This window comes from Microcebus murinus, chromosome 27 (genome assembly GCF_040939455.1).
Source record: "Microcebus murinus isolate Inina chromosome 27, M.murinus_Inina_mat1.0, whole genome shotgun sequence".
Taxonomy (NCBI): domain Eukaryota; kingdom Metazoa; phylum Chordata; class Mammalia; order Primates; family Cheirogaleidae; genus Microcebus; species Microcebus murinus.
This window is the reverse complement of record NC_134130.1, coordinates 14,975,317-14,988,985: the sequence shown is the minus strand read 5'-3', so window position 1 is coordinate 14,988,985 and position 13,669 is coordinate 14,975,317. Positions and strand designations below refer to the sequence as shown.

General features: G+C 49.4%; 1 protein-coding gene and 1 long non-coding RNA gene across 4 annotated transcripts in view; one reads left to right on the top strand and one right to left on the bottom strand.

Moving 5' to 3' along the window:
* The window catches only part of ELOVL6 (ELOVL fatty acid elongase 6), a 105,733-nt gene extending 92,633 nt beyond the window's left edge, over positions 1-13,100 (bottom strand). The window contains exons 1-2 of one of the 3 annotated variants that reach the window (XM_012766192.3): positions 12,862-13,100; positions 12,593-12,713 (exon numbers count right to left, since the gene is read on the bottom strand). In XM_012766192.3, coding sequence (XP_012621646.1) covers positions 12,593-12,681 — 89 coding nt within the window. In that variant the 5' untranslated portion in view covers positions 12,682-12,713; positions 12,862-13,100. The other 2 variants (XM_075998344.1, XM_075998345.1) reach the window with 2 other exon arrangements.
* LOC142864866 (uncharacterized) lies at positions 11,419-12,742 on the top strand. Its single transcript, XR_012915179.1, has 2 exons — positions 11,419-11,752; positions 12,402-12,742. It is a non-coding gene; the product is annotated as an uncharacterized LOC142864866 (long non-coding RNA).
* Positions 13,101-13,669: the final 569 nt, after the last annotated feature.

Genomic DNA, 13,669 nt, shown 5'->3' with positions numbered 1-13,669 from the left:
TTTGGAGTTGTCCACAGACCATGGGAAACCATTGAAGGTTTTTAACCAACCGCAGGAGTGACAAGATCAGAACATGTCATACTTAGAAAGACAACGGGAGGCAGGAAAGTAATCTAGGAGGCCGGGCGCGGTGGCTCACGCCTGTAATCCTAGCACTGTGGGAGGCTGAGGCGGGAGGATTGCTTGAGCTCAGGAGTTCAAGACCAGCCTGAGCAAGAGTGAGACCCCGTATCTACTATAAATAGAAAGAAATTAGCCAAACAACTAAAAATAGAAAAAATTAGCCATGCATGGTGGCACATGCCTGTAATCCTAGCTGCTTGGGAGGCTGAGGCAGGAGGATCTCTTGAGCCCAGGAGTTTGGGGTTGCTGTGAGCTGGGCTGACGCTACTGCACTCTAGCCTGGGCTACAGAGTGAGACTCTGTCTCAAAAGAACAGAATGCGAGAACTAAGAACCTTAAAGAAAAAACTGTGCTTAAAAGGTTCCTCTCCTTCAGGGTCACCACAGCTCAGCGGTGTTCACAGCCAGGCCTCCGTCACCAAAATAAAAGAATCTTTGAACAATGGTGAAGACTTCACCTTGAAGCCTAAACTTGCAAGTTCATAATTCCAGAGTTTTCAGCCATCATCATTTCACCGATGGATAGAGTCATTTTACTTGCAGTGTGTCTAGTGTGTCTAACATACAGAGCAGACACTCTTGTGGAAGAAGTATTAAAGGACATAACCTCAGGTGTTTTGCAGAAAATAAATGAGTCATCGGTGTCTACCGCCTGGCTGCCTGTACGTCACACTGTGTCACATGGGACCCAAGGCAAGGCAGAGCTTCTGAAATGTTCCCAATGTTCCCAACACAGCTGGGACCCCACAACTCCTACTAAACCGCCTTTCTGGCCCCGCGCGGTGGCTCACGCCTGTCATCCTAGCACTCTGGGAGGCCGAGGTGGGTGATTGCTCGCGGTCAGGAGTTCGAAACCAGCCTGAGCAAGAGCAAGACCCCGTCTCTACTATAAATAGAAAGAAATTAATTGGCCAACTAACATATATAGAAAAGATTAGCCGGGCATAGTGGCACATGCCTGTAGTCCCAGCTACTCGGGAGGCTGAGGCAGGAGGATCGCTTGAGCCCAGGAGTTTGAGGTTGCTGTGAGCTAGGCTGACGCCACGGCACTCACTCTAGCCTGGGCAACAAAGCGAGACTCTGTCTCAAAAAGTAAAATAATAATAATAAATAAACTGCCTTTCTATTACTGATGTTTTCTCCTGACGGGATCTTTCAAAGCACATGACAGGTCTGAGGGCGCGCTGACGTCACATTCTCTTTCTCTTAGCAGCTCCCCCGCCAGTGGTCCCCGCACGTGTGGCTCCTTCTGTCCTGCTCGAAGGCGAGACTGTGGCGGTCTGGGGTTGTTATTCAGGCAGCCTCCCCCTTCCCTCCCAGCCCGGGATCTGGCTATCTGTGGCACAGGCGATAAAGTGCTGATGCGACACCGCGTTTAGTCTCCATAACCTGCTCGAGGGCATGGGCAGAGCTCAGCATCGTTATCTTCATCAGCCCCATACTATTTTATCTTCTGCTCCCCATTCAGAGACGACGGAACTGCAGGAGAGAGAAGCTCACTGTCCTGCCCCAAGATCACAGGCCCCTGCTGGCGGAGCCTGGCCCTGAAACCCACGACAGGGTCACGGGCCTGCCACTACGCCTAGCGCCGCAGGGCCCGCCTGCCACCGCACCTGCGAGAAACCGACAACCAGTAAGTCCAAACAGTAACAGGAAATCCAAGAAACCAATCCTCCCTACCCATACTATTGGATGGATCCGACAGACAGAGCCCGTCTCATTTTCTCTTCTCCCTCCCTCCTCCTAAGGCTGTTGATCTATAGGTTATTTATAAAGAGATAAACAGTTGTTCCTATTAATCCAGATGGTGATGAAAAACACATTCCTATTTCATATGCTGAACTAGTTGCTAGATCTGCTCCCAACTACAGCAAGTACATTAGAGACCACAGAAGTCACCCTGGAGAAGTTATTTGCACTGTCATGCTGAACAAATGACTAATATTCTTAATATATCCCAAATGGAAGGAAATAAGCTAATTAGCAATGGACAAGTGCAGATAATTCAAAAGAGTAAATAAAAAACACAAGGAAAATGTTTGAATTTCTCTAGAATTCAAATAATAAATATAAATTAAGACAATAGGGATAGGTCCGATGACTCAATCCTGTAATCCTAACACTTTGGGAAGCTGTGGTAGGAAGACTGCTTCAGGCCAGGGGTTCAAGACCAGACTGAGCAAGAGCAAGACTGCCCCACCCCTTACAAAAAATACAAAAACTAGCCGGGCGTGGTGGTCCGTGCCTGTAATCCTGGCTACTTGGGAGGCTGAGGTGGGAGGATGGCTTGAGCCCAGGAGTTCCAGCCTCAGAGACAGAGCAAGAGATCCTGTCTCTATAAAATAAATAAATAAAATAAATAAATAAGCCTCGGGTGTCCAGTGCAGTCCCTGGCACATAACAGAGAACTCCGCTGTTGTTATGTACTGAATGATCTGAAACATATTTTAAAAACTTGGAAACAAAGATCAACATGGCAAGACATTAACAGTGGTTGCTTCTGGATACAAATTAGAGGTGTTTTTTCCCCCTGCATCTTTATGTTTTAATGTTTTCATTTCTTTTTCCTAGAATAAATACCTTACTTTAGAATCTAGAAAAGAATTTAAAACTAATAAAGCCAAACAAAAGGTACTCTTTAATTCTTAACATCATAGGATCCCTGACTTCCAAGAATAGAAATATCCCCAAGCCACGCATTTTTTTTTACTATCAGCAGTGGGTGCCTGTTCACAAGTAGCTACAAAACCCTGCCAGGGGAAAGCCTGCCTGCAGACAGCACCTGGTGGAAAGAAACTCCCAGAGTCTAGAACCAAACTGAGTGTAGGAGGTTAATATCACAGAGAAGCAGGCAGAAACAATTTCATAGGCTAAAGCTTTAATAAGAAATGTTCCAGGCCGGGCACAGTGTGGCTCACGCCAGTAATCCTAGCACTCTGGGAGGCCGAGGCGGGAGGATCACTCAAGGTCAGGAGTTCGAAACCAGCCTGAGCAAGATTGAGACCCTGTCTCTACTGAAAATAGAAAGAAATTAATTGGCCAACTAAAAGTATATAGAAAAAATTAGCTGGGCATTGTGGCGCATGCCTGTAGTCCCAGCTACTTGGGAGGCTGAGGCAGCAGGATTGCTTGAGCCCAGGAGTTTGAGGTTGCTGTGAGGTAGGCTGACGCCACGGCACTCACTCTAGCCTGGGCAACAAGTGAGACTCTGTCTCAAAAAAAAAAAAAAAAAAAAGAAAGAAAGAAAAGAAAAAGAGAAATATTCCAAATCTGTGTGTCACAGTTTGTTTTCGATGAGACTGTGAATATTTTACAATAGCAATATCATTAAAAGTGTCATGGCTTACTGCAATCATAAAAATGTGGCTAGATACTGAACAAGTGGTATTCAGAAAACAATAATTCTTAATGATTGAAGTATTTATACAGTTTAATGTTCGTTATATCCAGTAAAGCTAATGGAGCTTTCTGTAGTTAGCCTGGCCTTAGGTGCTCAGGATCCAATTAGTGAAAATTGTAAGACAAGAGATACTTGCAAGATCGTTGACTAGAACCACAGATACCTTACATGTTTTCAGCACAGCCAAGTTTTCAAGTGCATTGTTTTACTGGCAGAGTATTTATTAATATTCAAATAAGGGCAGGTGTTGGCTTACGCCTATAATCCCAGGACTTTGGGAGGCCCAGGAAGGAGGACTACTTGAAGCCAGGACTTGGAATTTGAGACCAGCCTGGGCAACATAGAGGCCCTGTCTCTACAAAAAGTAAAAAAATTAGCCAGACACGGTGGAACCTGCCCAAGTCCCACTACTATGGAGACTGAAGCAGAAGGATCTCTTGAGCCCAGGAGCTTGAGGCTATAATGAGCTATGATCCCATTGCCACTGTACTCCCACCTGGGTGACAGAGCAAGACCAAATTCACACAAGGGGATGACTGGGGCCTGAGTGACACGCCCCCCATCCAAGGCTTACTCAAGCCTGGAGCCCAGTTCTCCTCTTGTCCCTGCATGCCAGTCCCAACCGGTTAGCCACAATGTGCTGGAGTCTTCCATTGCTCAAAAGAGGGCGCGAGGGGAGGTTATGAGGATTTAACAGTTGCATGTGTGTAGAACATTTTAAAAGAATAACTGGATTCAGTAACTGTGTAAGTATCAACTAGTAATATCATTGCTCCAGAATGAAGAAAATCTACCCTACCTTCTAAGATCTTCAAGTCTGTATCAAAAAATTATATAATTGAAAGGGAACTGTAGAACTTGATGTTTAGGATACTGTTTTCCTCTAAAATACTTTTTTTTTTTTGAGACAGAGTCTCACTCTGTTGCCTGGGCTAGAGTGCTGTGGCATCAGCCTAGCTCACAGCAGCCTCAAACTCCTGGGCTCAAGCGATCCTCCTGCCTCAGCCTCCTGAGTAGCTGGGACTACAGGCATGCTCCACCATGCCCAGCTCATTTTTTATATATATATTTTTAGTTGTCCAGTAATTTCTTTCTATTTTTAGTAGAGACGGGGGTCTCACTCTTGCTCAGGCTGGTCTCAAACTCCTGATCTTGAGGGATCCTCCTGCCTCAGCCTTCCAGACTGCTAGGATTATAGGCATAGCCACCACGCCCAGTGTAAAATACCTTTTATTGACCTTCTTACCCTCTTATTATGAGGCTAACCACTGCTAGTCCAGCTCTTAAATGTTTAAGGCACCCACAGACTTCAACAGAAGTCTCAGATTTGTTTTTTAAAGTTTCAGGAGTAAACCTTTTCATGAGGCCTTTTTTTCCAGTAAGCTGCCAAAAACAAGACCATGAAATTCTCAACTTCAAAGCATTCAACTGCACTGAACTCATTTCACCTGTAATAGTCAAGTACTCCAGTTGGGGTGGGCCTAGCAGCTTAAAACCTTTTACATTGTATTGCACATTACCCTCATGAATAGATGGAACTAAACAACTGGGCCTAAAACACAGCAAAACATGACGATTTCAGCTATTACTAACCGTACTGAAGCATTTTTGTTTGTCTGTTTGTGTTGAGACAGGGTTTTGTTTTGTCACCCAGACTGGAGGGCAGTGGCACCATCACATTTCACTGCAAAAACTGCTGGGCGCAAACCATCCTCCCACCTCAGCCTCCCAAAGTGCTGGGACTACATGCATGAGCCAGCCCACCTGGCCAAAGTCACTTTTAATATGTTTATCTATATGTACATATATACACACTACATGTACATATACTCTTCTAGGTAAATGCGTGTACTCTCCTCACAAAGATAAATGGTAAACACTCATCTCATTGATCTTTTGAGTCTTCAGAAAATGATCTCGTGCTGTCCACTAAAAGGTAACAAATAGTCAATTCAGAAATTCAGCACCAAAACTTAAAAGGGGCCAGGGGCAGTGGCTCACACCTGTAAACCTAGCAACCTGTAATCCATAATTCTGGTATATGCTTGGGGAAGGGTCTCTGTCCTCAAAATATTTTTTTTTATTATTTTCTTCTTTTTCTTTTTTTAGGATGACTGTCAGCAACAGCCTCAAAATATTTTACATCATTCTCTTTATCATGTTGCAATTAGGAACTCTTCTATAAAAACTTTTGAAAGGAAAAAAAAAAAACTAAAACCCTGAAGGTAATGGAAGTATTAATATTAGCAAACTATAAGTGACTGTCTATGCAGAAAAATTCCTTCCAATCAGCATGCTTAATTTATCTCAGCAAATTTTATCTAATTTTTTTTCAGCAAAATAATTGTAAATATTTTTCTCTTGTACAAAGCAAAGGCTTAAAGTTAAATTTCGAAAAATTCAGACTGGGTGACTGACCAAAAAAAGTCAGTTTCCTAAAAGTACTTGTCATTTGGCCTGGCATGGTGGCTCACACCTGTAATCCTAGCACCATGGGAGGCCAAGGCCAGAGAATCACTTGAAGTCAGGAGTTAGGGACCAGCCTGAGCAAGAGCAAGACCGGGTCTCTACTAAAAATAGAGAAATTAGCCAGGCGTGGTGGTGTGAGCCTGTAGTCCCAGCTACTCAGGAGACTGAGGCAGGAGGATCACTTGTGCCCAGGGGTTTGAGGCTGCTGTGAGCTAGGCTGACAACATGGCACTCTAGCCTGGGCAATGAAGTGAGACTCTGTCTCACACACACAAAAAGAAAGCACATGTTATTCCAGCAGACTAGGAATAAAGAACCTTGAAACTAAAAACCATGACTGCTCAGTGTAGAAATGAGTCATGATAAATACACAAGCTTAAACTTAGATGACTTACACGGTCTCGTGCTCTGGGATGACTCTTGCACAACCGATTTAAAATTACAAATTCTTTACTCTCAGGCAATACTTTTAAAGAAAGGACTCATCTATTTCTAAAATAAATTATTGGAGGTGAAATATAATTAGAGATGCTGTTTTTCAAACATTCTCTGAAACCTGAATAACTGTGCCAGCATTTGTAGCTGCCTGTATACACATACGAACAACCAGAATAAAGGAATGACGTCATGAGCCTTAACATTACATTAAAGCCATGTTATATTTTAACTCAGATCTCCTATGATTATCAATGAAATAATATATGCAGCATAGGCAACTTTTCGTTTCTTTTTTGAGACAGAGTCTCACTCTGTTGCCTGGGCTAGAGTTCAGTGGCATCAGCCTAGCTCACAGCAACCTCCAACTCCTGGGCTCAAGCGATCCTCCTGCCTCAGCCCAACCCTCCCCCCCAGCCCCAGTAGCTGGGACTACAGGCATGCGCCACCATGCCCGGCTAATTTTTGTATATATATTAGTTGGCCAATTAATTTCTTTCTATTTTTAGTAGAGACGGGGGTCTCACTGTTCCTCAGACTGGTTTCGAACTCCTGACCTCCAGCAATTCGCCCCCCTTGGCCTCACAGAGTGCTAGGATTACAGGCATGAGCCACCGCTGTGCCCGGCCCATAGGTAACTTCTCTGCATAAATACCTGAGCTCTTCTAACAAAAGTAAATGGAAAGGAAACAATGGGAGCAGGTGGGTTTGAATATAGGGACTAGTATAGGTAGGAAGCAACTGTAGAGCTGAGGCAAGTTTGGTGGGCTGATGCCTGGTTCCTATCACCAGAGGAAAGTTCAGCTCACCTGTGTCCATGCGTGAACAACTGAGTCAAGACAATGTTTGGATAACTCATTTCAGAAAATACTTGGACCTGAAATATTCCAGATCGCTGAAGCAAAGATAAATTCTTGAACTGCCAGAATCTTGCCACACTTCATTCTCCTTTGTTGGCTAAAAACTAACTAGTTATTTTATACCCTCTTAAGTATTTCTAAGTCTCCATTCACCTTATAGCTTCTCCATTATCTAAGCTGATTGACTCTTCTTTCAAGAAAATATGTAAAGCTATGGAGTGGGTTGACTTTGTAGTTAAATTCCAATGCTGTATCTTGACACTTTTAGAATCATTATTATCAAACATGAAAGCAACAGGTAATCTTCTGGAGACCACAAAATTTAGCTTCCAATTTAACAAAAGCACTTTTGAAAAATTTTATGGCCTATACTATTTATAATTAACACAAAATTTATAGATGGATAATACAATCATAAAGCAATTTGCATTAAGTTGGCTTTCATCCTTGGGAATCCTAAACAAACAAGGATTGCATGAATATTTATCATTTCTTAAAAGATACATGAGAGTTCAGATCAAAGTTCTAGCACAACTTTTCATTATTTTCTAGGACCAAAACAGACCACATTTTTCTTCTATATACATTTTCTCACCCTTCTCACTCTTAACCTAATGCATAATACAGCTATATCCTAGCGCTTTCTGAGGTTATTGGATGACATGTTTAGTTTCTCACATTTAGGATTTTTCAGTCCTAAAGTTAATATGAACTGTGATTCTCCAAAATAAATAGCAAACAACATGAGTAAAATACAGACACAGCAGGCCAGGCGCAGTGGCTCCCGTCTGTAATCCTAGCACTCTGGGAGGCTGAGGTGGGTGGATCGCTCAAGGTCAGGAGTTCGAAACAAGCCTGAACAAGAGCGAGAGCCTGTCTCTACTAAAAATAGAAATTAATTGGCCAACTAAAAATATAGGAAAAAAATATGATCCAGGAATGGTGGCGCACGCCTGTAGTCCCAGCTACTCAGGAGGCTGAGGCAGGAGGATCCCTTGAGCCCAGAAGTCTGAGGTTGCTGTGAGGTAGGCTGATGCCACGGCTAGTGGGGGGGGGGGGCAACAGAGTGAGACTCTGTCTAAAAAAAAAAAAAAAATACAGACACAGTGTTTTCCTAAAGAGCTGACCAAATTTGTATGTATAGTAATATTAATGATCAAATGAAACTGCCTGCTGTGTTCCACGGCCACAGACCGTACTGTCTTCCAGCCATTTTTCTTACAAATGCACCCAGAAGGTCACAAGGAAGATTTCAGGGAGTAATTCAAAGCAATCTTCACTAGGGGGGAAACAACAGCTGACTACTATGTCTGCATTTGAAAAGTTCCATTAACATTATGCTGCTATATTTTAAGTAAAATACTAATAGGGGTTTGCAACGCTCTTTTGTGTTCTGTAATCCTGAAATTGTACACTGTTACTTTCCAAACCTCACATATAGGAAACAACATACAGCGGGACAATTTTCTTTTAAAGTCTTTCATTCCATTTTTTCCTCCTTCGGTAAAAAACAAATTTGTGACTAAAAAGATTTCTTCAGCTGGACAGCATATAATTCTAAAGATTCCTAACCTATCCTATAGACTCTAATACACAGAATGCAAAACACATAAAAACAATGAAATCCTTTTATAACCACCACCGCGGGGAGAGGGGATAAAGTTAGCAAAACGCGCCAAGCGCCGGGAGGCCGGCCGCCGCGCCGGGAGGGGCTCCGCGAGGGCCCGGGCGAGCCCTGCTGACGTCACCCGGCGGGCGGCGGCGGCCGCGGTCAGCACAGGCCTGCCGCGCTCCCATTGGCGCGGCCCGCGTCAGCCGACATCAGAAGACAGCCGCCATTGGCCAGACGCGGCGAGCAGAGCGCGGCGCCGCCGCCGCGGCCCGAGCCGGCGGCCGCTGAGGGGACGGCGGCGGAGCTGGCTTCCCTCCGCTCGGGGGCTTTATGTCGCCTGTCCCAGCACTAGGTGATTCTGCTCCTCACTAGAAAAGCGCTTCCAAATGAAGCCAGCTGCTGCTAGGAATAGCAGGTAAAGGCCAGACAGCTCATAAAAGAACAAAATGTCTCTATTTTCAGTGTTGTCGAATCACAAGAGCTTTTCAGTGTCAAACTGGGACTTAAAAACGCTATTTGGAGGCAAAAGCAGACATTTTCCTCCACCTCACGGAATAAACTCTCATCTACCAGATAACATTACTCAGGAGATGTTTAACTGGACGCGTAGTTTCAAGATGAGGCTCAGGATGCCTCTCCAGAGGAAGATACTTATTACTTTGTACTTCAGTTGTTATTCTAACCTATAATACACGGAACCATGCCAGAAAGGGGAAAGTCTACAGTATTTCACGTCTAGATCAATGAGTAGCAGGTTCCTCATTCACTAAAGCAGCGATAAACTTGATAAATTAGCCTCAGTTGAACCCTTCAGTGTTTACACAAACTCCAGTCCAAAAGTGGGGCCCCAACCCATTAGTTTGTGCTATGGTTAACTATGGAATGTGGGGTACATTTAATAAACTCTCCTTATTTGGGGTCCTCTTAAATGATGCTAGTCAGTGCAGACAGCACACTGGCCAAACACCACTCCTGGCCCTCTCCTCACAATTCTTCCAAAGCCAGCACAGCTCATTTTTTTATAAAAAGCACCCCTAAATTCTTAAGTTTTGCTTGATACTAAGACCTTTTTTAAGACAACTACAAATAAATTCTTGAAAGAGAAGAATCTTCACTACATTGTGTTTTTCCGCCACAAGCTACTTCAAACCATTTTATGTTAATGAGTCTGGAAAAGGCTTAAGATTTTCGTCCTCTCCTCAAGAGGGTCCAAGCCTTGGGTTATGGAGTTAACAAATAAGTGAATGAAATGAAAATCTTGTTCAAGACTCTGGCTGTAGGGTCTTTTTTGGGGGGGGGGGCAATATATGAAATTGGGCCCTCGGAGAGTGGAAGAAATGCACAGTCTGGGATGAAAGCAAGGCGATTAGGGTCTCAAGGAGGGAATAACCAACCGCCTGCGGCGCCATCTGACCACTGCATGCGATCCAAGCACAGAAGGTCAACGGAGAGCAGAAGCCAGGGAAAAAAATCTCAAGATGTGACACACGGTATTCAAAACGCAGGGGGTAGGCCAAGCATGTTGAACCTGACATTAATCAGTAGTGCTGGCGATAAAATGGGCACCGATCAACCTTTTTACTGACTGGACACGCGGTTTCCCAAGTACCTGCCAGGTATAAAGCACTCGGCCAGGCGCTTTGCAAAATCCAGAGTGGAGTAAGACAAGAACCGTGCCCCAAAGAGCTGTGGTCTATGTGTAAATGCCCAAATAGAAGCCAGGAGAAAATATTGCTGGAAGAATGGTCAGATAAAGAGCTAAGAGGAAAGTGGTCAGCGCTCAGTGGAAGATAAGTTGGCGCATTTTGGCCATTTTCGGTCCCCTGCGAGCTAGAAGCGCCTGGCTCAGTGAGTACTCACTGAATGGAGAGAAGAGGCGGGACATGGCACCTGGAGCAGGCACAGGAGCCGCCCCCGAGGAAAGGCACCGAGTAAACAGGCGGCAGCGGCAGCCGCGGCGGCGCAGGCAGTGAATGGGGTCAGCGCGGAGCCGGCGGGCGGGCCCCGGCGAGGCAGGTTGGGCCGGGCGCAGCCGGCTGGGGCGGCGCGGGCGCGAGGACGGGGAGAGCCGGCCGGCGGGGAGGCGGGGCGGGCCGGCGGGGCGAGGATGTGACAGGCAGCTGCAGGGCACCCCGAGCCCGCGCCGGCCAGCTGTGCGGCTCCGGCGCCGGCCGGCTCGGGCCACCGCCCCCTGCCCGCCCCTGCGCCACCGCTCGCGGGGGAGGAAGTGCGCCTGGAGGACCGGGCAGCGGCGCGGGGCTCGGCTCCCCCGAAACGCCGAGGCCTCTCCAAGCCTAGTCTCCCGGGACCGGGACCCTCCCCTCGCGCTCGCGGCCCCGGCGGGCACCAGCCCCGCGCGCCACGTGCCCGCCGCACTTCCCGTCCTCCCCAGCCGCCCCGCCGCCGCCACCCGCCACGCCGCCGCCGGCCGCTAGCAGGCCCGGCCCCTCCGGCGCGGCCCAGGCCCCGGCGGCCGCCGCAGACGGTCGGGGCCCTGGCGGGCGGGACGCCGGGCGAGCACGCGCCGGCCGCGCGGGAGGAGGCGGGGGCCGCAGAGGAAGCTGCCCCTCCGCCCGGCGCCGGCCCGCGGCGTCCCCTCCCACTGCGCCAACCCTCCGGTCCCCGACTCCCAAGGATGCGAGCGAGGGCGGGCAGGGCGCGGGCGCGCGCCAGGAGCCCCTCCGGCCGGACCCGCCCCGCGCGAGCCGCCGGCCACCGCCCGCTCCGGGTGGCGCTGGGCTTGCCCTCCGCCGGTCGCCAGGCCGCGGCTAGGAGGGGATGGATGTCTCTGCCACCGCTCCGTCTACGAGGAAGAGGCGAGACGAGCACCCCCGGCCCTGTTAAATGCCGCAAGGTGACACCGGATCGCCCCTCACACGGGGGTTTTCTGAAGGGCTGGCGGAGGGGCGCAGTAAACGAGAAAGGCATCGCCGACCGCGAGCCACCGGCGGGAGCCCCGGAGGGTGTGCCGAGCTCGGCGGCAGCCGCGCGCCGCCTGCAAGAGTGCGGCCAAAAGGCGTTTCCGTAAAACAGAAACTTAATAATGGCGTGGCTCCACTCGCCCGGGTTCATTCATTTATTGCAGTTCTCATTGTCCCTCCTCTCCGCCCTCCCACTCCGTCTCTTTATGAAACCGGAAAGGGATCCGCGTGGGGACCGGGGTCCCGGAAAGGGGGCGCCCGGCCGGGGAGCGGCGCACAGAGGAGGACAGCGAGGCGGGGGAGCTGCAAGGAGAAAGGAAGGACACGAGGGATGGGGAGAGGGCGAGGACCAGCGCCGGGCGACGGGCGGGAGAGGGTTAAAGGGAGCAGGAGCCGGGGTCCCCCCTCCTCTGCCCTCCACACTCCGGTTGTGGGAGGCCACGCAAGAAAACCCCAATCTAGATGAAAAGCCGGGAGGTAGCAAAGGTAGGGTGTCCGGACGGGGGCATCCCTCCCGCCTTCCCGGCGCGCAGACACCCCTCCGTGCACACATATATGTTCTGTGTTATATAATCTACATAGGAGACGCCTGTGCAGCCGCGGTTCACGCGGAGCACCCACCGACCGCGAGCGTCCATGCAGCCCCGGTGCCTCCGCCCCGGAGAGCCGGGAAGCCGGCGGGCCCGCGCCCCGCGCACGGGCACCACCGACATGGGGGCGCCCCGGGGACGCGCAGGGCTCGGGGGAGCAGGCTCGGCGAAAGCATCACTTACCAGTTTTCCTGCATCCACTGGATGGCTTCATTCTCGTTGAACTGCTTCTCGAATTCGTATTCTTGTAAAGTCAACACTGACATGTTCATTGGGGCTGATCTTCGGAGTCGCTGCGTGTTCTCTACACAAAATAAAATAATCTGTAAAGCGCTTGATTTCGAGGGCTCTCCTGTCCGCGTCCCCGCCCGCCCCCCGGTCTTCCCCTGGCCGCTCGGGCTCGGCGGTCGGTCTGTCCCAGCCTCTCAGCTACATGCAGGGCCGAGCATTGCCTGCGCCGCGGCTCCCAGCTCCTCGCTCCGGGCTCCGCTCCTCCCGGCGTCCGCATCCACCGTGGGAGGGAATGAATGCCTTGCGGTCTTAGTGCCTGCACGTTTGTCCATCACCCTTTTTACTCGTCTACAGGGAAATCTCCTCCCCCTCGTGCGATTGCAAAATTAACCCTTTGCGAGAGAGTGCGCGCCGGAGCGAGACCTCTCCCCGCCCTGGGGACAGTTTTGTTTAGGCGAAGGTGGCTGGAGGAGTGGAGGAAGGGCGCGGAGGAGGAGGAAGTGGCCCGGAGGTCACCCACATCCCCCAATCCCAGCCTCGCTGGCCGCCTCGCCCGGCCTTTGAATGAAGTTGCAGCGTGCGGGGCGCAGCCCGGAGGCGCGTGGCCCCGGGAGCTGGCGAGCGAGCGATTGGGAAATAGGGAGACCTGCCAGCTCTCTCGCAAGAGAACTCTGGGCAAATTTGCATTGAGATCACAAGCGCAGGGAATGCGCTCCCCATCTCCGCGCCAGCCCTCCGGGACCACCCCTCCCCCGCCCCGGGGCTCTAGCTTGGATCCAAACCAACCCAGGCCCGGCCCCGCGGAGCTGCTCCATCTAGTGCGGACGGGGGACGCCGAGGATGAGGATGGTGGAGAGCCCAGAGAGGCTAGTAGCCGGAAGTGGCGGGGAGGGCAGGGAGAAGGGTTTGGGTACTGGGAAAAGGAGACTTCATGAACAGAGACAAAGGGGGTAAGGAAATGAACAGATAGGAGAACTGGACCAATTGGTCCAATGCACAGACTTTATTTGTATGCATGAGGAATTTTGC